The sequence below is a fragment of the Fistularia commersonii genome, chromosome 9 (genome assembly GCF_037954325.1).
Source record: "Fistularia commersonii isolate RoL2024-O1a breed Wild chromosome 9, RoL_Fcom_v1.0, whole genome shotgun sequence".
NCBI lineage: Eukaryota > Metazoa > Chordata > Actinopteri > Syngnathiformes > Fistulariidae > Fistularia > Fistularia commersonii.
Window position 1 is genome coordinate 8930928 of NC_141292.1, and position 26825 is coordinate 8957752.

At 40.1% G+C, this 26825-nt stretch overlaps 1 protein-coding gene across 3 annotated transcripts; it reads right to left on the bottom strand.

The window, feature by feature from the left end:
* Positions 1-10982: 10982 nt before the first annotated feature.
* On the bottom strand, positions 10983-24276 carry arid6 (AT-rich interaction domain 6). Of its 3 annotated transcripts, none has more exons than XM_086152315.1 (6): positions 24019-24276; positions 14380-14529; positions 13831-13883; positions 13589-13686; positions 13337-13493; positions 10983-12581 (listed from the first exon to the last, which is right to left on the bottom strand). In XM_086152315.1, the coding sequence occupies exons 2-6, from the start codon at positions 14516-14518 to the stop codon at positions 11280-11282; spliced, it is 1749 nt and encodes a 582-aa protein (XP_086008441.1). In that variant the 5' UTR covers positions 14519-14529; positions 24019-24276; the 3' UTR covers positions 10983-11279. The 3 variants fall into 3 exon arrangements, with proteins under 3 accessions (XP_086008441.1, XP_086008442.1, XP_086008440.1); XM_086152316.1 differs by lacking the exon at positions 24019-24276 and adding an exon at positions 15237-15370 and having other exon boundaries at positions 10983-12578; XM_086152314.1 differs by lacking the exon at positions 24019-24276 and adding an exon at positions 15237-15370.
* Between the last annotated feature and the right edge of the window lie 2549 nt (positions 24277-26825).

Genomic DNA, 26825 nt, shown 5'->3' on the forward strand with positions numbered 1-26825 from the left:
TAAAATATGTTGGTATATTATGCAAGAAACAGCATAATCCAGAGGTGCTATATTTTTTAGCCAACATGACTGTTAAAATTACAGGTTAAATTTAATGTGGGGTGGGACTGAGTTCTTTTCAAACCTGACAATATGACATAAGAACAAAGGGATGTAAAGAAAAAAGCTTCTATTGCCTTAATGCATTTGTCTGTGTGCCAGACACTGACAGCAAAGTATGTTATGAGGTGCAGGTCTTTGCCTTTTAAAATTTAAATTATTTAACATTAAAAATTGCTTCAGCTGCTTTTGCTCTAACACACTTTGAACTTTGAACAAGGAAGAAGAAAGACAGCCGTAGGAAGAGATTAAGTCCCTGACAATGAGAGTATTTGTCTTTCTGAAGGCTTCTTTTTTTCTTAAGCCAACGTATCTGCATCTGAGAAACTCCTGTTTGTCCTAGAATCTAAAAAAATATTTTTTCATAAAAAAAAAAATGATGGATTGAAAACTCCATAAAATTGAGATCTAAAATCAGATCTCAGAAATAAATGGCCCGAGATCAGACACCTGCTATCCCTGCCGATCTGCAGCCTGCAAGTCTGCATTGCAATCTTCACTATTTTCTGATTTCTAGGAACTTTCTCTCGACCTTCTCTTATATTATTTTTTTAGATTTTAGATTTATTTATGTTTTTTTATTTATTTTGATTTCAACTTTTTGTCAGTTCTTGAGAATCTTTAAAGATACCTGAAAAGTCCTTGTAATGAATTTGATAGAACAACAGTGATATTGTGATAAACTTAAGGATGGGCAAGAGTTATGAGAAGGCCCTGATTAGATAGATGGATCAATAAATGTTAAAGAAATAAAAGTAAGAAAAAAAAGAATGAAAATGATTATTCCTGCTGCTGGCTGATACGTTTATAGTTGACATTTTACTGAAGGGCACAAACTCATGTGGGACAAGCAGCCACTAGCTCTCACATGTCATTATGATAAAATCTGTGTCTCTGTATTTCTGCATTTGTCCTTTTTGTATCTATTTGTATTGTTTCCCTGTGTTTCAACAGGAGAAGTAACAAGTTATTTCCCTGTAAGCGAATTGCATTGACATTCTTTAGTATATGAATGTCTTTTGTAACGCTTTTTGATTTGCAAGGTGTTCAAAGACATCCTGCTTGCTTTTGTCTATGCACTAATTACTTTTCTGGATGCCAAAAATCCAGTGTAATTACTGAGCAGTTTTTCTTAGGTTTGCTCTGATGTTTCATGTGTATTCAAATGCAAACACACATGTCAGTGAAGGCTTTCATGGTTCCCAGTACTGAAATATTTCTTTAAAATTCTTTTCCCTATTTTTTTTTTTTTTTTTACAGTGAATATGTTTTACTGGCATTGAGAATGGAATTTTTATTTTGGTTTGATATAAGGGCACCTCTAACACGTACCTGAAAATATAACCTGGTCATTGTTTAAGATGTAGTTGATCACAATGGGGGCGGCGTCACGCATGAGGTAGACCAGTTGTCTTTGGAACCGAACATTCGGTTCGAATTCAAAGTTGTTGAGCAAGAGGCTGCATCCCTCACTGCTCTCCTGGCTCTGATGGATGGCAGCCAACCGCTCGTTCTTTCATGATGGGTTGATTGCAGAGAACGAATTTCCCCACGAGGGATTAATAGAGGATTAATTATTTATTATTATACCTTTTAGAGAATACAGACAAAAGGGCGTGTTGGATTTTTTTTCCTTCAATACTGGTTGAATGCTCTTTGTTTATTCCAACCCCTCTGGACCGCAACGAAGCAGTCATGTGACTTTACTGGAAAGACCTGATTAATAAATTTAACTTCTCTGAGGTACAATCCAATGTACTGTCTATAATGTTGAGAGTTAAATTCTTGTGAAATATAGTTCCATATTGTTAACATTTTTCTGTTTTATCTAACTATTTTCCGTTAAGAAATACCAGACATTATAGTGTTTTGTTTTCTCCAAATCACTGGAATGAAGCACACAGGCAAAGCAAACAGCCAGACAGGTGCTGCTTCGATGGCTCCTTTTGATGAAATACAACTGTGAACCTAGTTTTCCATCGGCTGGACGGAAGGCATCGAGCCCACGCTTTGGAGCCTGGGTTTCAGTGGCGAGTGCCTGGTGGCTGGCGCTCAAGATGCCCAGCCAGGGACAGCCCAAAAAGGCAGCACGGCATCACAATGGGTTCACCACCCATAGGAGGGGCCAGGGGAGTCAGTTGCAGTGTTTACTGCATGATGGCTGAATCCAGGGACCTTGGCAGTCCCTCTAAGGATGTGGAATGTAACCTCTCTGGTGGGGAAGGAGCCTGAGCTGGTTTGCTCTTTGCAGCTGATATGGTCCTGCCGGCTTCATCCGACCATGATCTCCATCGCTCACTCGCTAGAATGAGAATCAGCACCTCTGTATCCAAGGTCATGCTCCTCAGCTGGGTCAGAGACGATAGCCTGATGATAGAAAGTAGAATAGCAGATCAGCACACCATGAGCAGAACTTCAGACTCTGGCTCGGTTTCAATAAAGAAGGAGCTGAGCTAAAAGGTTCCTGGGCATTGAGAGGAACCAGAGGAGGAACCTCACTGGTGAGGTGTTCTCAGCACGTCCCACATGGAGGAGCCCCTGGGGTGCATGTCGGAAAACACTGGAGAGGCCGTGCCTCTCAACTGGCCTTGAAATACCACAGGATCCCCCTGGTAGAGCCTGACAACCTGGCCGGAGATAGAGAGAGTCTAGACCTCCCGGTGTAACCTGCTGACCCCACAAATAAGTGGAAAAAAATGATAGACGGAGAACATTATTACAAAAGACACTTAAGGGAACATCGAGGTTTCACCAGAGGGTCGGATATTTAAGATGAAAGTCTAACACTTTTTCTCAGGCAGTTATTTGCTGTTTCGTCTGTCAACAACAACAACCTACATTAGCTTGCACTTGCTCCGCTCTCCGGCTCCACAGAGCCGCGACTCAACATGCATTCCCTCTGTCATTCTCTGAAATCCCCATCACATGAATACATCCATATTTCGTCTTCTTGTCCCTCACCGTCCCACCACAGCCCGACCCCTCGTGATCTTCACGAGCTCCATCCACTTCCAACGTGTATCTTCTCATCATTCTGTGCATCGAAGTGTTTTTTCTCATTTTTCGTCGTGGCAGCTTCACCTCTGCTTTAATTTGTTTCTGTTCTTTAAAGCATCCTTTGGCCTTACTATAGCTCTATATTCAGGATTTTTTTTAAATGTATTTTGCATCATTATCATTCATCATTGCTTTAAATAGCCCAAATAGGTACAAAGTCAGATCATCCAACATCAGATTAGTCACTTCTCATACATGGACCTGTATGGTACAACAGCTGTGATCTAATCTCTTTAGGTTCATAGCATTTATTATGGTTCTGCCACTTTGCTCTTCAACATAATTTGACATCTTAACTGCACAATGACAGAAGCTGATTGTAAAATTATTGCAGATAAAATTTTGGTCATTAATCTTTTTAAAAACCCCTGCTCCCTGTGGATGCAGTGGAGGCAGTGCTGTAAAGACTTCATGAAGATTGAAAGGCTGAGCACTAGGATATCCATCATAGTGAAGCTGAGATCACCAAACCGTGAAATACGCAGTGACACCTGCATCGTGTTGTCAAACGGAGGGTAATTTCCCGCTTCCCACAAAGGTACCTTGTCTGAGACATATATACAGTGGTATTTTCTACCTACATGGTCTTTGACCACTTATGAACCCGACCAGTACCTAAAATTCAATAGGTGAAAATGGGTTGAAAGCAGTGTTTTGAAATGTAAGAAATTTAGAGTTAGAATTTAGCTGGCGTTGATACAATAATAACAGTGTCATGAGGAATGAGAATGTATACATACCTCTTATACATTTAAGAAGGTGTAAATGAAAACCCATTTGGATTTAAAATATACAGAGAAAATTAGTACGTTTTGTAGTTTTGACTTATACATGACATGTGAAAATCTCCCGTCTCCATGGATGTGAATATGATATCTGACAACAATGGGGTGAAACAAACAGCTTTACACGACACAACCTCTTGTCCCCGTGTTGGTGCCGCCTCAAAGAAACTGCACTTATGAATCATTTTGCCTCTATTTATTCTTGTTATTTTTCTCATGAGGACATCCGTAACACTGAAAAAATGAAAACAAGTATTATTTATATAAGGTTGGGGCACTCTTCAATTTTTGCATTTTCTTTCTCTTGTTTTATTGTATGCTGATTCCTGAGCTGTCACTTCGACATGCAGGGCACCTTTTTTGTTGTGGCAGTCCAACAAGCTGTGCAATGTAAATAGTTCTCTCCTTAACATGACATGCTTTTGACACTGAGGCATAAACAGGAGCTCTGACTCAACAGATGACACATATGTATATAAAGTTTGTCTCAATTCCACTGTCTCAAATAACAACAGAGAAAAAAGGTGTGACAGTAATATCCTAATATCATAATTTGTAAAGATTACAAGCAAATTAACCATTAGGCTTGTTATTAAAGATGACACATACCAATTTCATGGCTCTGTCCTTTTGTTTGTCTTTTATTCACAGCTCATTTCAGATCCACTCTCTAGCCTTTGTGTCTCCAGTCTCAGTCTGCCCTGCACCTGGCAGACCTCACTTGTCTGTTAACACACTTAATTTCTGTACTACCTTCCCTTTGTTTCAGTCTCTGTTTGCCATTGTAAAAAGTGTTGCCATTTATTTCCTGATGTAGCAGTTAGTCTTCTTTGTACATTGGCCCGGAAGGCGCTCAAACCATTTGTTGTTAGTTGTTAGTCCTTGCAAGTCATGTAATTGACAGATGAAATAACATCCTGGGTGACGCAGTGGTTTGCACTTCTGCCTCACAGCAAGAAGGTCCCTCATTCAATTTCATCCACGTGGCTTTTGCGTGCTCTCCCCTGTCTGCATGGGCTTCCTCTGGGCTCTCCAGCCTCTTCCCATAGGTTAATTGGAGACCCAAAATTGCTTCTAGCAGACTGTGCAAAAATATTGACCGTACTCACCTTGCTAAAGGCAGTGAGGGCCATCATAGATTTTCACCGAAGCAGAAACTGGATAATTTAGAGCACAGAGTTTTGCACTACGGCAACCGACAGCAAATGAAGCAACCCCTCCCTGCGGGATGCATTTTACCGTTGCTTTTTCCATTCCATTATGGACATGTTTGCGTCCTGGGACAAACTTAAAAAAACAGACTAAAATCCTTCCATCGCATACAGGTGAACCCCTTCCTCATATTATCGACTGGAAAAATACCTCCGTTAGATACAGTACTCCCTTCTCTGTATTTGTCAAGAAATGATGAACATGTATGAACAGATTTATCAGTTCAAAATTGTACAAAAATACAAAACAATAGTAGGAATGCTGACATTAATGCATACATGTAAAAATGTAGAAAAGTACAAGTACATTGGCCGATAGATGGATAGAAAGGTTTACTTGTTGACTTTCCCACAAGGTATTATTCTGCTATAATTCAGACATTTCAGACAAGCAGGAGAGCCTGTGTCATTTTCCCCATTATTCAGCCTCGGGGCGATTCACTTTTTAAAACTAAAAATGTATTTGAAGAATCATCTTCAACATCATGTCTAGAGTGTGAATCGCTCCCACAGAGCACCTGCTGTGGTGACTGAGGTCAACACAGTGACATGACCTGGTACGTGACAATACACCTAAGCAAGACGAATGCCAAATGCCAGTGACAAAAATAAGGGACCTCCTATTCATGGTTGCTGAACACTGTCTGTCCACCCAATTTGATGTATTTGAATGGCAAACACTGATTGTTACAAGTTTAGGTTAGAGAATGATGAATAGTGGGGAAAAAAATGCTCCAAGTATTGTGTGCTAGGATCATAGTTTGTGTACAAGCCGTGTCGGAAGATATCTTGAGGAACAAGTTCTGTTTGAGGTTTTGATAGGTGACTTGTAAGAGTAATACATGTCAGAAATGCAAATCTGGCTTTGCTGTTTTTTTTATTTTCAATTTTTAATTTCCAAAATAAGACAACTATATATGGCAAAAGTTTACTGAAATCATCATTATCTGACTTACTGTGATGTTCAGTCACAAAATGACTGAAAATCTATTGCTAATGGTCATTTTTGCCTCTTGATGCAGAACATTGCAGTGAACTCAAAAGGACCAGTCTCCCTCCTGACAAATTTCTTTCCCAGCAGGGCTTCCACATGCTGATTGAAGAGTGACCGCAAGATGAATTAACAACTCACTGCTGCCTAAATTGCTGTTTTGCTGTCAATTATCGTAATACAGTGTTACGGCCAGCGCCTGCCCCCCCAGCCTCCCTCTCTTCAAGCTGTTTTAAATCGTCATGCAGTTGCTCCGTGTTGCAAATCAGAACATTTCTGAGACCAGACTGTGTCGGAGAAGGGTCCTGCGCAACATGACTGTGTCAGAAGAGGGTCGGTGTGTTAATGGGTTGTGGAATATAAATCCTCGTGGTTTATATCCTAAGGGGAGGGGTGTTACAGCCAGCGCCCCCCCCCCCCCCCCCCTTTTTTGACATTTCAAATTGTCATGCAGATGTTCTGCATTTCCAATGAGAACACCTGAAGCCAATCGACTGCAGCTGCCTTGTGCTGACTTCTGTAAAGCTGGACACAACTATTTTGGGGGGCAACACGCCAAGGGTAAATGCGATGTCTACCTGTGTACATTGCCAAGGCTGATTACTGTGAGTGTGTTGGTGTTGTTGACTCTGATGTGTTTATGTTTCTCCTTCTGCTTCAGGTAGTGTGGATTTTGTTTCCCCTTGTTGTTCAAACTGTGGACACCTAGTTAGTGAAATGTCCTCCTTATGTGGACTTTGATTTGAGCAGCAGCCAACCCGCCCCTTTTTCCTTATTGAAACTCTATACCTTCTTTTCAAGCTTTCATAATAGTTTTATTAAATACAAATTACATCTGGCTTTATGTTGCTTCCATCCCCTCTTCAAACCGGAGCGTAAGAACAATTATACTCAAAACCCGCCCAACTTCTTTATTCAGCTTAAAGGGCCTCATTTAAATTCCAGGCTCTTTTCATCCTTATTGGAGTTACGATGGATATATAAACATTTCAGTGTGTTTTATATTCCGAATTACAGTGCATGGTGTGAAAAGTTAATGTTAACAGCAAAACATATATGCATGAAGCAGCCTCTGATTGTTGCCTCTGGCAAATTTGTGAATCTGGTCTAAAAGTTACTGTTTCATTTTTTAATTTTATTGACTCCATTGAGTTTGGCAAAAATGCACAGCTAGAATTATGAAATATTTTAATGGGTGTTGAAATTTCTTTTTCACATAAGGAATTCTAAACAGCAGCACTTTAGACAACTACAGAAATATGATGAAATTGATTCAAGTCCTGCTGGGAAGGTTTACTGACTTTGTAAACAATAGGGGTCCTGCAACATACAATAGATCCCACTGAAAAATGTTATGCAGATATGAGTGGAAGAGCACTCAAATTGGAAAAACACAACAGCTTCTGTAAGTACTCCATCAAAACATCATGCCAGAAGCCCAAATAGACATATTTGAACTGCCTCTGGTCTTCAATCATAGGTAAATTCCTTCTCTGTAACTGTCTTTTTACAACCAAAGTTGAGACAGGGGTAGCATTAAAGTGCAGTCTAGCCCAAGAGTGGTTGGTAAACTGAGCAGTTGTTGGGTGCATAGCCACAAACAAGAATCCGTCAGAATCCGTCCCCCACCTGAAGACCGAGGGAGGCTAATCTCTCGTCCACCGAGTTGAACCAGAATGCACAGGTATCTGGGAGCAATCAATAGGCTCACACCTGCCTGGTGCCTCTCACAGGGGGCAACACCAGAGTAAAAAAAAAAGAGTCCAGCCCCTCTCCAGAGGCCTGGTTCCAGACGCGACGCCGTGTGTCGAAGTGAGTCCGATATCTATATCTAGTTGGAATCTCAGCCTCGTGCATCAGCTTGGGCTCCTTCCCCGCCAGAGAGGTGACAGTCCATGTCCCAAGAGCAGTCGAGGATCAGACCGCCAAGGCCCCCTGCTTCAGCTGCTGCCAGGCTAACATCGCTTCTGACCCCCTTACCCTGGATGCATCAAGTTTCCATTTCAGCAGATTACCTAAAAACACATGGTCAATGTTGTGGTTTTAATGGGCAGGCCTATAATTAAATCTGAATGGTCAGTTTTCTGTCACTCCAGGGTGTACTGCAGGCTGAATCTAAAATTACACAGACTGATTAAAAATTAGACAAAGGCACAACATAAGCCCTGTCTGCTCGAACAATAGTATACAGTACGAAACACAACATTCAAAATGCATTGTAAAATGGCTGCAGCTAACATTAAAAGCAGCATTCATTGAAATACTTTTGACTCCACTGTGTCCACTTCTGGATGTTCACACATTTTGTTCCCAATGTGACAGCCAGCTCACCTTGGTCTTCTACAAAGATCACACTGGATCAGAGGACCATTCAGACTTGGACTTAAGCCTTGTAATGAGTCATGGGAATGTATTTGATACTGTCAGGTTGGCCGTGGAGACTTCTGAAATATGCAACTAATGTTATGCTTATTAAGCCCTCTGGATTAGATTAGGCTCTCTAATTGCGTTTTTATGAGGTCAGTAAGAAATTGTTTGTCAGTTGGCCCTCTATTTTGTAAAGTTGATTTTCAGGACTATCTGACAAAAAGAAATGATAATCGTATTCTTGGTTGGATGATCACTTTTGTCTGAAACACAGGGAAACACAGCAGGCAGCCCGGACAGCACAATCTCATTGCTTCGGCAGGTCAGACGAAAGGGACCCAAAGCCAGGGAGTAAACCACAGTGCAGCAGGACCCGACAGTGCAGGAAAGGCAACAGCAGAGGAAGAGTGGGCAAGAGATGGAAGCAACAAGCCTGGACAGAAGACACACTGTCCCTACTTCAGCCATACAGACAGGAAGCAGCCCCAAGCAGCAAGAGCAACGCAGCAGGATCAATTAGCCAAAGGCAAAAGAACGAGAGGTGTGGCGCAGACTTGGCAGAGACTGCATCCTAGAATATGCCTTGCGGGCCAAAGATGTGGATAAGCTAAATGCACCCAGTAACATCTGATTCCAGAGGTGCAAAGAGAGTTTCGGGGAAAGTATAGTAAAGTGAGCCACGGTCCCAGTAAAGAAAGGACAGAAGGAGAAATACATGGAGGACACTAGCTACGGGAGAGGTGGAAGGCATCCCCATAGGAAAAACCAGGTCTCGAGTTCCTGTGGGACGAGCTAAAACCAAAGCTAGCAAAGCTTCGGCGCACAGACCGAATTAGGAGGCGGAGAAACCACAACCAAGCGTTGCCTTTGACATCTCCCCACCAAGGCAAAATGAGATTGCAGAGGTCCTTAGAAATATGCACCCGGACCCAATAGCCTCCTATAAGTTTTTCCAGAACTGGCCACAAGTGACAGCGATCTTATAGAAGAGTCATGAGGTTGACTTGAAAGAAGTGGTCCATCTCAGGCGAGTGGCAACAGCCAGTTGGTGTATTCATCCCTAAAGAGTTGAACTCCACCACCATCAACCAGTTCAGGCATTGCGTTACTGAACAAGGAGGGGAAGTTGTTCCTCTCAGTCCTTGCAAGGCGAATGACAAACATCTGGAAGAGAAACGGGTACATCGACACAAGTTGCCAGAAGTTCAAACGTCTGTCAACACCATCATACCCAAGTACTCCAGCAACTTTTACATGTGCCTGAAGGCGTTACAACAGGATGGCAACAACTGGAGGTTTGCCTCGCAACGGGCTGCGCAATTTCACCAAAACTCTTTTGTGGCTGCTTTTGAGATCATTCTTTGCGGAACGAGAAAAGTAGTTGGGGGTGTGAGACTACCATCTGAGGACAGGCTTCCTGCTCTGAGAATTTATATGGACAGCCCAGTGTACAGCAAGGGAGACAGGGTGGGCAGCATCCATCCACCCGGTGGAGGTTGGGTGCAGGGGGTTTGTAGGCCGGTCAGTGATCCAGCTACTCCGGGCTTCGGGAATAACGGGCAAGGCTGCAGCGAGTTGTCAAAGAGCGAGCAGAGGAGGTGGAGCAAGCAAGCTTCTGGTTGTGGGTCCCAGGGAGGCATAGCAGATGGGATCAAACACCCCAGGAGGGTCAGATGCAGGGAATGGTAGGGAGACGCCCCTGAGAAGCCACTTGCCCCCCCACCTGGAGAGGTACTGGTTAGGGGGCCAAACATCAGTGAAAGGTAGCATTAGCTGACGACCCGGCATCTGACCCGAAGTGCCCAGGTGACAGGCCGAAGCCCACGCAGGAAATACCACCTTTAACCTGTATGCAGTAATAACGCTACAAAGATGTGCTTGTGTTCATAATCTTAGCCAAGGAAGTTTATCATAGAAAATTGCACTCCTTTATCAAAATGGTCTATCCTTATGGCAGGTAAAGAAACACTTTTTTGGTCTAAGATAAAATTGTGGCAAGCTAGTGTTGCAGTCGATAGAGTAGAGGAATCACTTTTTCAAGGATTATGCTCTCATGTTTGTGGTGACTCCACATTCTGTCCTCTTGTTGTGCGAAAGCAGAGCAACCGTTGAAGCGAAGGATGCTGGGAAGACTCTTGTCAGTCTCCCCAAATGTCACAATATGATCGCTGTTTTTTATGTATTCCATGTAAACATACTGACAGCTTCAAAGTTTTTTGTTGAGATCGGAACAACATGTCATGCATAGTACCTGCCCTGCTGTGATTCAGCTATAACAAACACTAACTGGTAGGAATAAAAGTGGTATGCTTGTTGTAGCAAATACTTGAAAATTAGGTAAGTCTGTTTTGTCTCTAAAAGAAAAGTTTTGTGTTCTAGTATTATCATGCTTTGTCTTTGTGAGGCCAAGAGGTAGCTTGTCTTGTTTAGGAAATCAGGAGATGAGTTCAAGTATCAGTCAAACATGAAATACTTATCAAATTTATTGTGTTTATTTATTCATCTTTTAGTGTATAACATTAGAATTACTTGCATTATTATTAGTACAAAAGTCAAAACAAATTCATAGCAGGTTTCATAGCACGAGATGCAGAATAGAGGTCTGCATCTCGTGAATAGTTATGAATACATCATTAAAATCTCCAGTAAATATAATACAGTATAAAATTATAAAATTACTTATCAGACAGAACATCCAGTAGAAGACAGGATGAAGCAATGTAACGTGGGTTTGCATTAACAAGGTGTTGAGAATTTATTATCCGAAAATCATGAAGAGCCGGAGATGATTTTCTTCAGCTTCATCACTTCTTCACTGGTCAGATGCAGTACAGACGGGTTGGAATTGAGCATGAGCACGGCTGGGGAGCGGGCTGCTGATTTTTCTCGCTGTGGTTCTTCATCGCGGGCTTTTGCGGCCGCCAGATCTCGGGGAATTTGGGGGGGACTACAGTCATAGTTTAATGGCGAAGGAGGGGGTTTCCTCTCCTTTTCTGGATGATTCTGTGAATCCGGATCTTCGGAGCTGCACGGCTCATCCTTCATGCTGCCTCTTGAGGTCAAAAGCTTATAGCTGGTAAAATTATGTTTGCTTCCACTTTGCTGATGAATGCTGGTCTGGAGCGTTGTGGGGGGGCCAGGCACGTTCTTCGGCCTCAGCGTTAGATCCTCGATGACCGCACTGAAATTGCTGTGTTGGGAATTGCTGTGGAATCCTGGGTTGGTGGGGATGGTGACTTTCTTAAAGCAAGTGTCTTGGCCAACGGTTTCCTCCTGGCCAAGGGGCTGCGGCTGCTTCGGTTTTGGTATTACGCTCATGGGTCTGCATAGCCTGAGCCAGTTATAAAACACAGAAAGGGGGATCTCAATTTCCATCTTGTTGCCATTGTCCTGAGAGGGGCAGGACAAGATTGGGTTGAGGTAAGGCCTCTTTGCATCATGACCATCCTCTTGCTCTGCTATTGGCTGGACCTTGAAATCTGCTTTTGGAGACCCACGTTCTGTCGTAGCTGAAGTGTTCCCATCTTTTATCAGAGCTGACTGATACGCAGGGGAAGATGAAGCTGCCGTGGAAGTCAGATCAATTACATATCCCGTGTTGGCTTTCAGCACATATGTTCTAGCGACATCATCATCTTGTGCCACATCATCTCGGGCCTCACCGACTTCATTTTTCACCGTCTGTGCAAAACACGGAGTGTACAGAGGGGAGGGAGTATTCAGGAACTTTGGGTTCTTGCCAGGTGGTGCGAATGATGAGGCGGGATTGCTGCTCGGTCCCTGGTTTGATGCTTTAACACTGAGATTCAGAGGCTCGCTTAAACCCGTGGAAGACTTGTACTGCTCCGCCAGGTACCGTAGCTGCTCCAGTGGCTGTTTGATTCTCTCGGATAGGTTGGGAGGAACTGACTGGAAGGAGAACGGGAGCTGGGGCGCTGGGGTTCTGTGGGATGTGAATACTGGGTGGGGCAAAGGGACGTAGGGGAGCAGAGATGTGAGGCTTGGATGATAGTATTGTGCAGGGTGGAGAGGCAGGGAGAAAAGGTCTGATTGCAGTCTATGAGGGCTCTGCTGAAGAGAACACATTTCACAGTGAGCCTTTATTGCTGGATAAATGATGAAATAAACATTTGAAATCACATTATATTCATCTGTAACAAAACTGAGCTACAGAAAGAATAAACAGTCTATGATTTTAGTAATTGGCAATTTAAGTAAATTTAAGTGATTGGAAGGATTAACAACACCATAATTGAAGTGGGTAGTTATTGGCACATTTTTGCGATATTCTCAGAGCATTGTGTCTCATCCCTTGTGTTGTCCAGGCATCCCTTGATAGTTTGAGACTACACTATTTTTTTCTAAAGCAGGGATCCTTGAAATTCAGTTGCTAAAAATGACCACAGCATTTCATCTCAAGAAATCTAGTCCAACATTGTCATCAAAAGTTCAGTTCATAAATAATAATACATGTAATTTTGTGAATAACGTAAAGATATTTTCTAACAAAAACAATAACTCCGAAAATAACTTAATTATTAATTGAGGACTTGCTTTTTAGAAAAAATTTATCACTGAAAATATGTGATTGATAAAAATATACCAAATTTCATTTTCAGCTGTTGCTAATAACTCTGTTACATTTTTTGCCCATAAAAAATACATATAACACCATTGTGATTTTAATTGTTTGTTGTAGAACCAGTATGTTTTTGGTTAACTGTTCAAATTCTTTTTAATTTCAAATGATCAGCAGACATTTTTTTGTCTTTCTGTATGTAGAGAGAATAGTTACTTCTCTTTTGTGAGTAGAAATGAATACTGACCTGCTGTAGTGGGTGTGAAAACTGTTTGCGTTTGGCCGGCCTCTGATCGTCAGTGTCATCTGTGCTGTAACTGGGATATCCATAGAACTTTGGCTGGTGCTCAGGCAAGCCATGCATTGATATTCCCTTCAGGTGGCATTCGTAGGGCAGCAATAGCCTTTGTGGGTAAAACATAGATAAGATAACACTGTTACCGATCAGCAATCCAGCTGAGGTCGGTCTGATAGATGTGAACGATGTGTTTAAGCCCACCTCTCGTAGTGCCTGCGTGTGCAGGTGGCTGCACTCGTACTGCGGGGGTTTCCGTCAAGTGCGTTGTAGACCTGCTTCCAAAGCTGCTGTGCTGTCACCTGGAAGAGAGGGTAATAAATAATGAAATAAAATTAAAAAAACACAGAGAGAGAGAGAGAGAGAGAGAGGAAGAGAGACAGTTGCAAACACTGCTGCTATACCTGCTACCATTAGAGTAAAATAGTTAAAGAAGTGTGTAGTACCTGGTGGTAGCCACCCAAGTTCTGGACTGTCCTGAACATCACGTAGAAATCAACTGAAAACAAGGCAAAATGTTCAGCATTCAATACATCTATTACATTATTTTCCTCAATGACTAACTCGCTGGTTGATATTACTGGTATTATTGACATTACTGGTTACTGGTTTCATTAAAGGTCAAAGAAAAACAATGTAATCTTTGGATTATTTGCTTCTAATTTGCTGTTGACAGAAAGAAGTGAGCAAAAACTCTGGGAATGACAGGTGTTATAAAAAATATTTAATTGCTCTTTTGTTAGCAAAACATTTATTTAATTTAATTTGTACCCTAAACATTTTGGAAAAAATGGCTAGTTGAATTATGTAAAGTTGATAATGCATTGTGTAATCACATAATCAAAATGTTGTTTTTGAACATGAACTATTATATACAGCACAGTTACATATCAGATGCTATCTACTTTGCTGAAGATACAAATCTCATATAATCACATGACAAATGATACAAATCTCATATAATCACATGACAAATGAATATAATGTTAAATTACTTTGTTTAAAGCCAAGATGTGGGATTCTCTCGATTGGCGTATCTCTTTTCTTCATGAAAAGGTAAAGATCTCTGAGGAACTGTTCCTCCGTCATCCCCTCCATCCACTCCGCGGTGTTCTCCCTCTGTCCTTGTGCCATCCCTGCTCGGCCTGGGGAACAAACACGAGTTTGTTTCGGCAGGAACGTGTTGTCACAAGAGGTGGCAAGTTTAAAAAGCTGAACTTCATTGTACACTCAGGGTTGAACAAACAGCCCTGGAGCTGAGATTCACTGCTGACAATGCCTCCCTGTTTAACAGTCACAATTTCCTGACTGATGATTGTCAAACATGTCCAGTTGTGACCATATATCAAAAATAAATCCTGTGTTTGCTCTCGTGTCACAGCGAAGTTCACCTCGCAACAACATTCCATTGACATGAGGCTATATCAATATATCCATTCATTCTAAAAAAGAAATCCTACTTTTCCTCGCTTTATACCAAAATGGTTCCGTATAAAATGACATGATTGCAAAGATGATGTATAGGCCTGATGTGGTGGTTATTTATTTGTGATGACCATTCCCAGTTCTTATTTCTGAAGCCTTCTTAGAAGCTCAGGCCACAAAATCACAGACAACAAAAGTAATTATGATCTTAATGATATTATCATAACTTCTACTAGTTATTATCTCAAGACAACTATTATGATGTGTAAAGATATTTATCAAAATAAATCAGCCTTGCCTAATTTCTTTATACACTCTGAATAACAGGTATAGCCATCTCATGTAATACGAATGTCATCATTTCACACCAGCAAATAAAATCCTACGTTGATTTATATTTGATTCTGTCTGATAAAGTGTTCCTCACCTGCGTCTCAATTCCGGATAAAGGTTAATCCTCTAAAATTATGTGTCTGCTGCCAACAGATTGTTAAACTGTCTTGCTCCTCCAAACGTAAAAGACTAGACGTCTGGGCTGCCCTGTCATATCTGACATAAACCCATCCCTCTCTGAAAATATTAAACTGACAAAGGAGGTGTTTATGTGAACATTGTCCTGTTTGAGATTTCCATCGTTGGACCTGTTCAGCCTGTTCTTTAAACATGCCCCTAAATACTGTGTTGAAGAAAAGCTCACAGGAATTTGGAGAAAAGCAAAGGGAAATATTAATAGATATACAAATAAATGTAGAATGAAGAAACCGTATCCTTCATGTCCGAGGGACACACTGCTGCATTAAAGTTTATTAAAGTTTAGCAAGCAGGAGATGTTTAGTGGATAAATTATAGATTCTCTTCAAGAAATATTGGCACACAACAACATTGCTTCCCAGACTGTTTAATTGAAACATTGAATCTAACATACTACTTTATTTACTATTGCACAAAATAAACTTGTATTGCAATTCTCCTTTTTCGCGGCATGATTAGTATCAGTGCTGAAACTGGAATTGTGACATTTTCATGTCATTCTTGATATGATTGGGACACATCACACAGCTGTGGTTAAGTCTCTCATTCACTCTCTCAAGCAACTGCGGTGTTTTATTCCTTATTACTTTATTTATGAACACTGAAGATAAAATTATTAGTTGTCATTGGTCCTCTGAATTTTGCAGTCTCAATTGCAAAACTTGGTAGCTTTTCAGACTTGTACTTTCATTAGACAGAACTGTCTTCTTTATTTAGCCCTATGCGATAATCTGTATTGTAGAAAACACACAAGAAAAAAAATGCTCTGTTGGATACCACACCAGAGCAATTATTGCAAAACAGCTTGTTATAAGCTCCACAAAGTTAGAATGACTTAAAAAAATAAATAAATAAAAAAGGCAAAAACTTATGTCTTATTACTGATGAAGGTCACTTACCAAGATATACTATTTCCAGCCTTCATAATGGTAAACTTGGGAATTTATATTTTTGCATTGAAAAATACCTGCAGAGAATCGCTATAACTCTCTTTGTATTAGTCTATTTTAATTTTCGTATGTATTCCATGCCAAACCAAATCAAAATGATCAGTGGAAAATGAATCCCCTGGCCCTGACGCTTCATCAAACAACATTCAACAAGGGACGACTCTATCAGCAATCGTATTTTCTAAACTTGGTCCAACCCTGGCGAAACCGACAGCTTGTACTGCAGCGCAATTAGTGTTGAAAATACCATATTTCAAATTTTATTCGGTATATTGGTTCTCATTCTGACCTATACATGGCACTGCCTGAGCCAGCGCCAAACACCACTTCCATTTATTGTGATGAGCAGGCGGCCTCCATTGAAACAAACCTGCCAGGATTAGTTTAAACCAAACGTCTCGCCTGTATGATTGCTGCATCAAATTCAGGGTTTTCAAACAATGAAAATAAATATTATTTTCACAAAATCTTTTAAATGTGAATGTTTGACTGAACTAATGTGATGTTTGATTATTTTCCCCAATGGCCTCTCGGGAATAAATAAAGTTTTTCCTGATTCAGATTTTTCCACTGAATAATTAGCTGGCAGGTTTGTGTCCACTAACGAACCAGGCATCTTGACAGGATAGTGATATTATAGTTCTTTTTTGAGATTATGTTATTCTATGCCCAAAGTCTGCCCGGACAAGAGGCAAAGTTCACAAGCATCACTTGATTGATTGGATCTTTTGATAAAAATAAATAAATTAAAAAAATATAGATTTTTAACTGGAACTCGCTCCCATTTGCATTATGTGATAGGCGTTAGAGACTCAGAGACATTTGATAAAAGTCGGTCTCGGTTCAAGCTGATGAATGTGTATGTGACAAATGAGAATACCTGAATGACATTGTATAAAGGTCGCTTCTAAGTGTTCATCAGTTTTGGATCATTATCACTGCATTTATGACATGTTTAACCAGAACTACAATTATGCCGCTTGTCATTCAGTTGATGTGCAATCTGTATGAATAGGAGTTTCTAATTTAAGAATATTTTCTCGGCCTACAGTGGGTGTCACTGAGTGCATGTTGCCTCACTGTATGGCTAAAATGTAAATTAGCTTAAAATGACAGATCTATTGTGTGGAACTACAGCCTTCTACAAAGCATTTGACACAGTTAATTAATATTTTGGCGGTAGGATACCATCGTAAAATATTCCCATGCTGTTGGCAATGAAAGACTTTCGTTGCTATTTCTCCCGGAGGCAGAATGTTAAAATGCAAATACAGGTCCTTCTCAAAAAATGTGCATATTGTGATAAAGTTCTTTATTTTCCATGATGTAATGATAAAAATTAAACTTTCATATATTTTAGATTCATTGAACGCAACTGAAGTAGTTCAAGCCTTTTATTGATTTTGGCAAAAAAGTAAAGAAAAACCAAAAACCCCTATCTCAAAAAATTTGCATATGTCATCCGACCAATACAAAAAAAGTCAACCTTCAAATAATTATGTTCAGTAATGCACTCAATACTTGGTCGGGAATCCTTTTGCAGAAATGACTGCTTCAATGTGGCGTGGCATGGAGGCAATCAGCCGGTGGCACTGCTGAGGTGTTATGGAGGCCCAGGAGGCTCCAATAGCGGCCTTAAGCTCATCCACAGTGTTGGGTCTGGTGTCTCTCAACTTCCTCATCACAATATCCCATTGATTCTCGATGGGGTTCAGGTCAGGAGAGTTGGCAGGCCAGTTGAGCACAGTAATACCATGCTCAGTAAATCATTTACCAGTGGTTTTGGCACTGTGAGCAGGTGCCAGGTCGTGCTGAAAAATGAAATCTTCATCTCCGTAAAGCCTTTAAGCAGATGGAAGCATGAAGTGCTCCAAAGTCTCGTGATAACTAGCTGCATTGACCCTGCCCTTGATAAAATACAGTGGACCAACACCAGCAGCTGACATGGCACCCCAGAGCATCACTGACTGTGGGTACTTAACACTGGACTTCAGGCATTTTGGCATTTCCTTCTCACCGATCTTCCTCCAGACTCTGGCATCTTGATTTTTGAATGACATGCAAAATTTGCTTTCATCCGAAAAAAGTACTTTGGACCACTGAGCAACAGTCCAGTGCTGCTTCTCTGTAGCCCAGGTCGGGCGTTTCCACCGCTGTTTCTGGTTCCAAAGTGGCTTGACCCGGGGAATGCGGCACCTGCAGCCCATGTCCTGCACACGCCTGTGCACGGTGGCTCTGGATGTTTCTACTCCAGACTCAATCCACTGCTTCCACAGCTCCCCCAAGGTCTGGAATCGGCCCTTCTCCACAATCTTCCTCAGGGTCCGGTCACCTCTTCTTGTTGTGCAGCGTTTTCTGCCACACTTTTTCCTTCCCACAGACGTCCCACTGAGGTGCCTTGATACAGCACTCTTGGAACAGCCTATTGGATCAGCGATTTCTTTCTTTGTCTTACCCTCTTGCTTGAGGGTGTCAATGATGGCCTTCTGGACAGCAGTCAGGTCGGGAGTCTTACCCATGATTGCGATTTTGAGTAATGGACCAGGCTGGGAGTTTTTAAAAGCCTCAGGGATCTTTTGCAGGTGTTTAGAGTTAATTCGTTGATTCAGATTAGGTTAATAGCTGGTTTAGAGATGCTAATTTTTTGAGATAGGAATTTTGGGTTTTCATGAGCTGTATGCCAAAATCATCAGTATTAAAACAATAAAAGACCTGAAATATTTCAGTTGGTGTGCAATGAATCTAAAATATATCGTAGTTGAATTTTTATCATTGAATTATGGAAAATAATGAACTTTATCACAATATGCAATTTTTTTGAGAAGGACCTGTATATTCTTGGGTAAGTTTACTCTATTTGTATATTTTTATATCTTGTCATCCCATTTGGCATTCTGTTAAGTGACACGACATCATAAAAACATCAGCTTCTCACACTTAAAGCCACGATAGAAAAAAAAACTTGTATTATTGTTTTTCATGATCAAATGGTGCAGTTGAACAAGTGCATCAGAATGGCATTTTCATGTGACAGTTCATAACATCTGGTATTTAGAATTCCATAGCATCTAATGTAAGTGTGGGTGTGGAATGTTTTTAATGTCTTCCATTGCCTCAAAGCTCTATTTGCTTTACACAGTGATCTCTGTCAGATTTACTAACAGTCTGTGATATTCCCACGTTTCATAAGAGTGACTGTCAAAAAACCTTAAATTAGGTGGTAAACATGAATATATAGTCTTATAACGACATGGAAATCATTTTTACAAGTGCTTCAAAAAAGAGACATTAAAATATTTTGCTGAAATATTGTGGGAGGTTGTTTAGTTGTAATTCTTATCGTAAATAAGGATTACAGTCAAACTGACAAGCAAACCCCCCCTAAAAATTTTACTCACAGTCACAGTCAAAATTTCATCAGCCACTCTTGGTGCTTATATCGCTTATATTGAATCCAAAACATAATATGGAAATATTTTTTCACTGTGCTTCTTGAGGGATTATGAGATATTTGAATTTACCTACAGCTGAAGTAAGTTGCTACTCCTGGAATGTGACTCTCACTGTCTGTCCCTAAAAGCCTAAAAATGATAATTTCTCCAAAGAGAATGTGGTTTTACCACCATCTCAAAGAAGCCCTTATTAACCTGTGGTAGATAGAGACTGATGAATTCCTGACAAGAACTGCAGTGAAGGTGAAGGTCACGAAGACTTTTGAAAACTCCAAAGAATGCAAATCACTTCAGGGGACTGAAGATGACGACTACATTGTCAGACAGCAAAATACCAACAGAAAATTTTGACTGCCCTGCAACACGGTAATACCAGGACTGTGACTGCTTATCTGTAAGGTAGATCACATTTGTATATTCCAACATTATATGGATTAGTACCCAAATGTGCACTCATTTGTTTTGAATAGCGTCATTTTGACTCTTCATATTGTTGTGTAAAATGTATACATGACATTTTAACAAGACCATTTATTGCTCCACACTGTTTGCTTTTTTCACCAGTTAACTGGATTGCAGGTTATTGTCCATGCTGCTGTTTAATGACATACTATAGTAAGGAAAACAATAATGTTAAAAGACAAAGAATCGTCATGCATGTTTGCAGCCCAAGAAAAAATGCAGATTACCAAAGAGGAAGCATTTTTGAGATAAAAATACACTGATAAATAGACCTATAAATACAATGATAAGATGGATATTACTAAAGCCCAGGTATTAAGATAGCTTTTTGATTTCTTGATCACTGCCAGTAGTTACAGGAATCATAATAATTAATTTTATACAGATCCAAACTGTTCTCTTAACTGCAACAATAACTGACAGCCTCTGCAGAAAACACAATGGATTTGTGTGTCCGTAACCCAAGCCAGAAACAGAAGTCATCCACTACAACAGTCTTCACACTTCTTTTCTCTACACTAATTAAAATACCATGACTAAGCTCACAAATCAACAAAAAGTAAAATCAAACACTTAAAGGATTAAGTGTGCTGGCTCTGAGTCAGTTTGGAGCTAAGCTGTTGGAATAAAAAGATCAGAACCCTTATTATGAGTTGGTATCACAATCCAAAAAACTTTATTGTCAGGATGTCTCTGGTTACTGAACTCCAGTCTAATTTCTTCAAGTTATCACAAAAGGTGGAGAGAATGCAGTGGGGCGGGAATAGAGAATGAACAGTGGCTGGCCTGGCTTCTTTCAAAGGAAAAAAAAAGCTAATAAAAACACAAATATATTAATAACTGACCCCCCCCAGTGTTACATTCACCGCCACTCTAGATATCAATCACATAATGATAACAAAATACAACCCTTTCTTGCAAAGCTACATAAAGAGCCAGTGCTACGTCGAAAAATAACAAGATAACCCAAATGTGAATTTTGCTAAAACCATGGCGTTATTAAATAAAAAAAATACAAAATGATTTTTTTAAACTATATCCATTTTTCAAAATCCAATGAAAAGTATTCTTTCTTGCTCTTAACTAATGTTCAAAAATATATAAATCCACGTATATAGCACTTTCATCACAGTAATGATAATACAAAATGAATATCAACATTTTCCCCTGATTTTTGTTATAGATGCATTATCTGTATGATTCCAACCAATTCAAAAAATGTCTTCAATATAAATTGCTGGATTCGTGCACATCCCAATTAGACAGAGGGCAGCAAGATGAGGTGTGGCAGCGGCGACCTGAACCTCCCCACTGAAGACGCGGGCCCTCAAAAACTGGGCTATGAGGCGTGGGCTCTTCTTCCCAGCATGTTGGCAATATGATGTTTGTAGAAAGATTTGTTATATTATTATAGGCACAATGACATCTACAGCCTGTGTAATGCCTTTAACCTGAGTGTGTGATATTATTATTCTTGCTGATTGAATGATAAATGACAGAGAAAAGTAACAGGGTGCGCCATACGTTACTGCCTGAGGGGGACATGTGTGAGCAGACAGGTGCTGTTTGCTGCCGTCAATCCATAAGCAATATAGGATAAAAAACAAGATATATCAAACAAAAAAAGGAGGACTTTTAAGATTCAACATTCTAAGCGTCTATTGTCACATGTGCAGTGTAGAAACGTGTTTCTCTGTACAGTGAAATTCCTACTCTGCTGTCCGCAGTGCATTTGGATATGTGCTGGATACGTACATCAGAAAGTAAAGGAGCTTTTCTTGGAGGTGCATGGTCTTCATATACAAGTAAAGGTAAGACAATAAATGGTTTGCTGTTTTATAAAAAATTAAATGAGACAAAGGAAAAAAAAAATCTGAAAAAAGTGAGCTTTACTGAATTATTCTCTTCTTTTTCTTGTAATTCTATTGATGGGCAACCTTTATTAGAGCCGATTAAAGCACCAGATTAGAAACAACTAAAACTTCAACTTCAACCCCCCTCTGCTTGCTGCTTTAAAAGAAATGTTCCTTCTGGGCCAAATACGTTCATATGTGTGTGTGTGTGTGTGTGTGTGTGTGTGTGTCTGAGAGAGTGAGAGAGGTATGCTGATGAGATATGAAACATGACCAGTAGTCAATATGCATGCTGCAGGTTGAATAGGTTATAAGAATATCCTTTTAAGTTCTTACAATTGTAAATGTGGCTCCAAAGGAGTCAGTGTCTCACCAGCAATGCCACTGGCACTCCTGCACCAGTGGTGGCAGAGCTGCCACCACTGGTAAGTGGTGAGTAAGACACTAACCAGACCATGGGGAGCAACTGGGGTCCGAGTGTCATACCCAAGGATACTTAGGCATGCAGACAAGAGGTGCTAGGGGTCGATGCCTCAACCTTTTGATTACAGGGGCATACACTTCACCGACTGAGCCACAAGAAATAGATCAACAAGTTGTTTTGCTTGAAAAATAGTGGCATCCAAGAGCAAAAGCATCAGAGCAACAGAGCTGTTTTAACTACTCAACTCTATTGAACTACTTTGTTCCACATAAACTACTCCGAATGGGATAAAAGTGTCTCCGCTCTCACATTAGCAGAGAGAAACACAAGTACGGAGGCGCTTCTTAATATCAAACTGCCCTTAAGCTCCATCACTACGCTCTGTTAAATCAAATGACTGCTGCAGGACATATTGTGAGAATTAAAAAGCTCCCGGTCTCTTGCTGAGGAAGAGGATAATCCTCAATATCTACACTCTTGCAAACTTCCCGATGCCTGATTTGAATGTACAAAAAGAGCTGAACGTCTAAACGACACTGCAGGGGGTTCTCAAGCAGGTAGATGGTAGAAGTTCAGCATTCCTTTTTGGAGAGCTCTATGAGGACATGTTTTGCATTCACAGCCCCTGCACTCTAAATAAAATTATGAGCCTGATGAAGGTATCCTATATGTATGTGGTTTATTCTGCATAGCTACATACCTTGAACATGAGAACATTTTGTTGCATTTCTTGAGATAATGAGCCACTTTAAATTGTTGTACATGAACACAACCCACATGAATACAGATTACCCTAAATTATACGTTACGATGTTGAAACATAACATATCCCTTTTTAACATAGAGCATGTAAAATATTTTTAATATGGTTGTTTGTAACATCATAGATTAACAGCAATTCTACAAATATCCCCAAGAAATTTGATATATATTTTCATTTTTGATAACATCAGGCACTTTCACTGCGAACTGTGTATTTTCACAGGAGGCCTGTGACTGTGAGGAAAGGACACACAATAACTGAACACAAACTGCTTTGATTCCATCCACGATTCATCCAAGATGAATTGTAGTGAATTCGAGTCTTTCCATCACCTCTACATTCTCTGAGCTTTGGATAATCAAATACAATTTGAAACCCAATACCTTACTCCTTGAGATGTTATTACGTTTCCATTCATGTCCTCAATCCTCCGCTCAAATTTTCATGAGAACTTCATCATAATTGTATCTCAAAGTGAAACCTGCTCATCTCAGTCAAAACCATCAAATCATAAATAAGGGTGGCAGGTGACGGATTTTAAAATATAAGGGATAGAACTACACTACTGTTTAAAGGAACCTGGTTTGAGGTGTGTTTAAAATTTCCCTTAGTCTGAAAAAAACTTAATACATCTACGGGCAGTGACAACTATTATCCATACTCCTTATTTATCCATATATTCATTTTTAATTTGTATCTAGGCTGTCAAACTTTGAATCTGGTGCCTCTTTGCTGCCAGCAGCCAGCAGTCTGTGAATGGATCACTGTACTCACCCTTTCCTGCATTCTTCTTCTTTGACAAGCAGGTTCCTGGATAGGCGGTGGGAAGCAGTGGGGTGTTTGATGAAAGAGTTTACAGCCCGCACTTTGGGATTACTCATCCACTCATGGGTCCGATCTCTTCCTTTCCGAGCTACATGACTGCAGCATCACTCCATCCCTCCCTTTGTTCCCGGACCCATGAGTTAGTGTAGCAGACCGTGGCAGAGCGTCTCACCTCTCGCTTGGCAAAGCCTATCTGCTCTAGCCAAACTCCCCTTAGCACCGACGTCAGAGTAATAAGGATCAGGAAATTGGACCCTTCCCTTCCCAGATCCTCCATGTGACGGAAAGAATAACCTGTGTCCTGCCTCACGCTCCTGCTTACACTCCTTCCCCCGTGCGCTGTAGCTTCACCTTAGAGACCTCCTTGGTAAATGATTTGTGGTCTCTGGCAAAAGCATACAACACATCCAGGATTGTAAATATTCTGGAAAGAAAATCCAAATATTTACTTTGCATTAGAAATGCTTATCCAGTGGAAAAAAAAATTGTATTCCATCTGTTCGCTGTCTGCTGGAGGATTCACCCTTGATTGACCTCCCCCACACATCTGGTCTGGTACATTTTGTTTCAGATTGTGTGTTCAACAGCAAAACAAAACAAAACAAAACAAAACAAAACAAAACAAAACAAAACAAAACAAAACAAAACAAAACAAAACAAAACAAAACAAAACAAAACAAAACATAATATAATATAATGAAAAATACATGTTGGTGCAGTGGGTGGGGTTCTACGGTTTCCTCCCACAATCCAAAAACATGCAGCAGGTTAATTGGAACAGCAAGGAGTGCAGGCTGAGCAGAAGAAGATTGATAATATAATATAATATAATATAATATAATATAATATAATATAATATAATATAATATAATATAACACGATATATATATAATATAATGTAATTGGATGTATGGATCATTATATACAAAAATAATGTCAGTACATTTATATGGTCGTTAATAAAATGTCAAAAATATAAATATTTTAATTTCAGTTTTCATTTTGTTCAATTTACATGATGCCTAATTGGAACACGCATAAAAATCAAATTAAAAATGTGGCCCGCCAGCCAAAATTATTGCCCACCCACCCTCTAACTTTTCTTATAATTGTCCCAACATTTAGAGTTACTACTCTCTGTCCTGGACTCTTCCCCTTCCTTTTCTCTCTCTGCTTCCGAACAAGCCTGTCTCCTCTCCTGCTTCCTCTTTCTCATTCTTCAACCCACAGTAGTCCAATTTCCACTGGCATACTGTAGGTTATCAGCACCAGTGACAGTCTTTGTTAACCCAGGCCTTGACTCTGGTATGAGATTTGTAGGTTCAATTTGCATATTTGGTGTAAGCTTTGTATCCTTTTGTTCCAATTCATGCATGCCATTATGAATACTGGTGGTACTCACATCTGAATGCCTGGTCAAGCTGGACCACTTGGAACAGTATCAGTCTTAAATATGAAGAACTCTGGCATTTGTCTCAATTGACAAGGTATTTCATGGATGTTTCCAAATACCAGTTTCTTTTATTGCATCGCCATGACTTCCTATTTCTGGGTCAAGCACTGGATTTACAAAAACAGGTGTGTCATGTTCAACAGCAACAAAATACCTGTTCGTATAATCAAATATTCCACCATTGTGTAAGGATTGTGCAATGATGTCATTGTTGGAAAATACAGTCATTCCCGACAGTCTCATAGTTACGTACCAAATGACATTTGCAATGGACTGGTGCCACACAATTCTGTGGCACCAGTCCAATTAAATACACATTCAGTTTTCCCCGCCCTTCAAAGAGAGGGAAGTGATTGGAACTTTTATTCCTTTTGTTATGATTTTTGCTCGCTTCTGTGTTGTTTTCTTTAACAGACTTCTAAAGCAGCAAAAAAAAACAACATAACCATTGTCCCACCATTCATTTATGTCGAGTATGTTTTCAATTCAAGCCTCAGTAACGATTCCGGGTTATGACATTTATTCTGTTTTGCATAAACTTTTTATCCAGAGATGGTATTGTATTTCTTATTTCTTTTCTCATTCCACAAATTTTTGTTTACAAATTATTTGATGTAAATCCTTATATAAGTGAATTATCCTTTTGGCATTATGTAAGGCATTCCTATATCTCTGATGCCATTCTGTATCTCATCCCCCTCCCAAAAACAGCTATAATCAAGCTAATGCTCTCCTGCACCTACATTCCCTCTGACAACTCCATCCTTGCATTTCAACGAACGCTGAAGTTACAGTCTGACAAACACTCATTACTCTGACCTCATGCCAGCAATGTCTTTAGACACATGATTTCATCATCAGACACCCATCATCGCAATATCAGACATGACTTCATCATTGCTTCCATTGATACTTGGCAAATGGATAGCATGAAGACCACACCCGATACCCACCTTCAGCAACTGCCGATGCTCTATGTGACATCATATATGTTTGTCATGCACTTAAATCATTCACTATAAATGCATTCATTCACTAAATGCTTATCATTCACTAAATGCATTTACTATTTCACATTTGTTGATTGGGATGTTTTTTTTTCCCTGTAATAATTTTAATTTTATTTTTTTAATTTTCCTTGGACATTTTTGAGCATATATTCAGTCTTTTCACATGTATATCATACTTACTATTGTTTCCTGAAATGCTCTCATAATTTCAATCTTGATCATTGTGTTTAAATTTGCTTTGTTTATCAGTGTTCCACTGTCACATTTTAGCCGTGAGGTGCTACAATAAATTG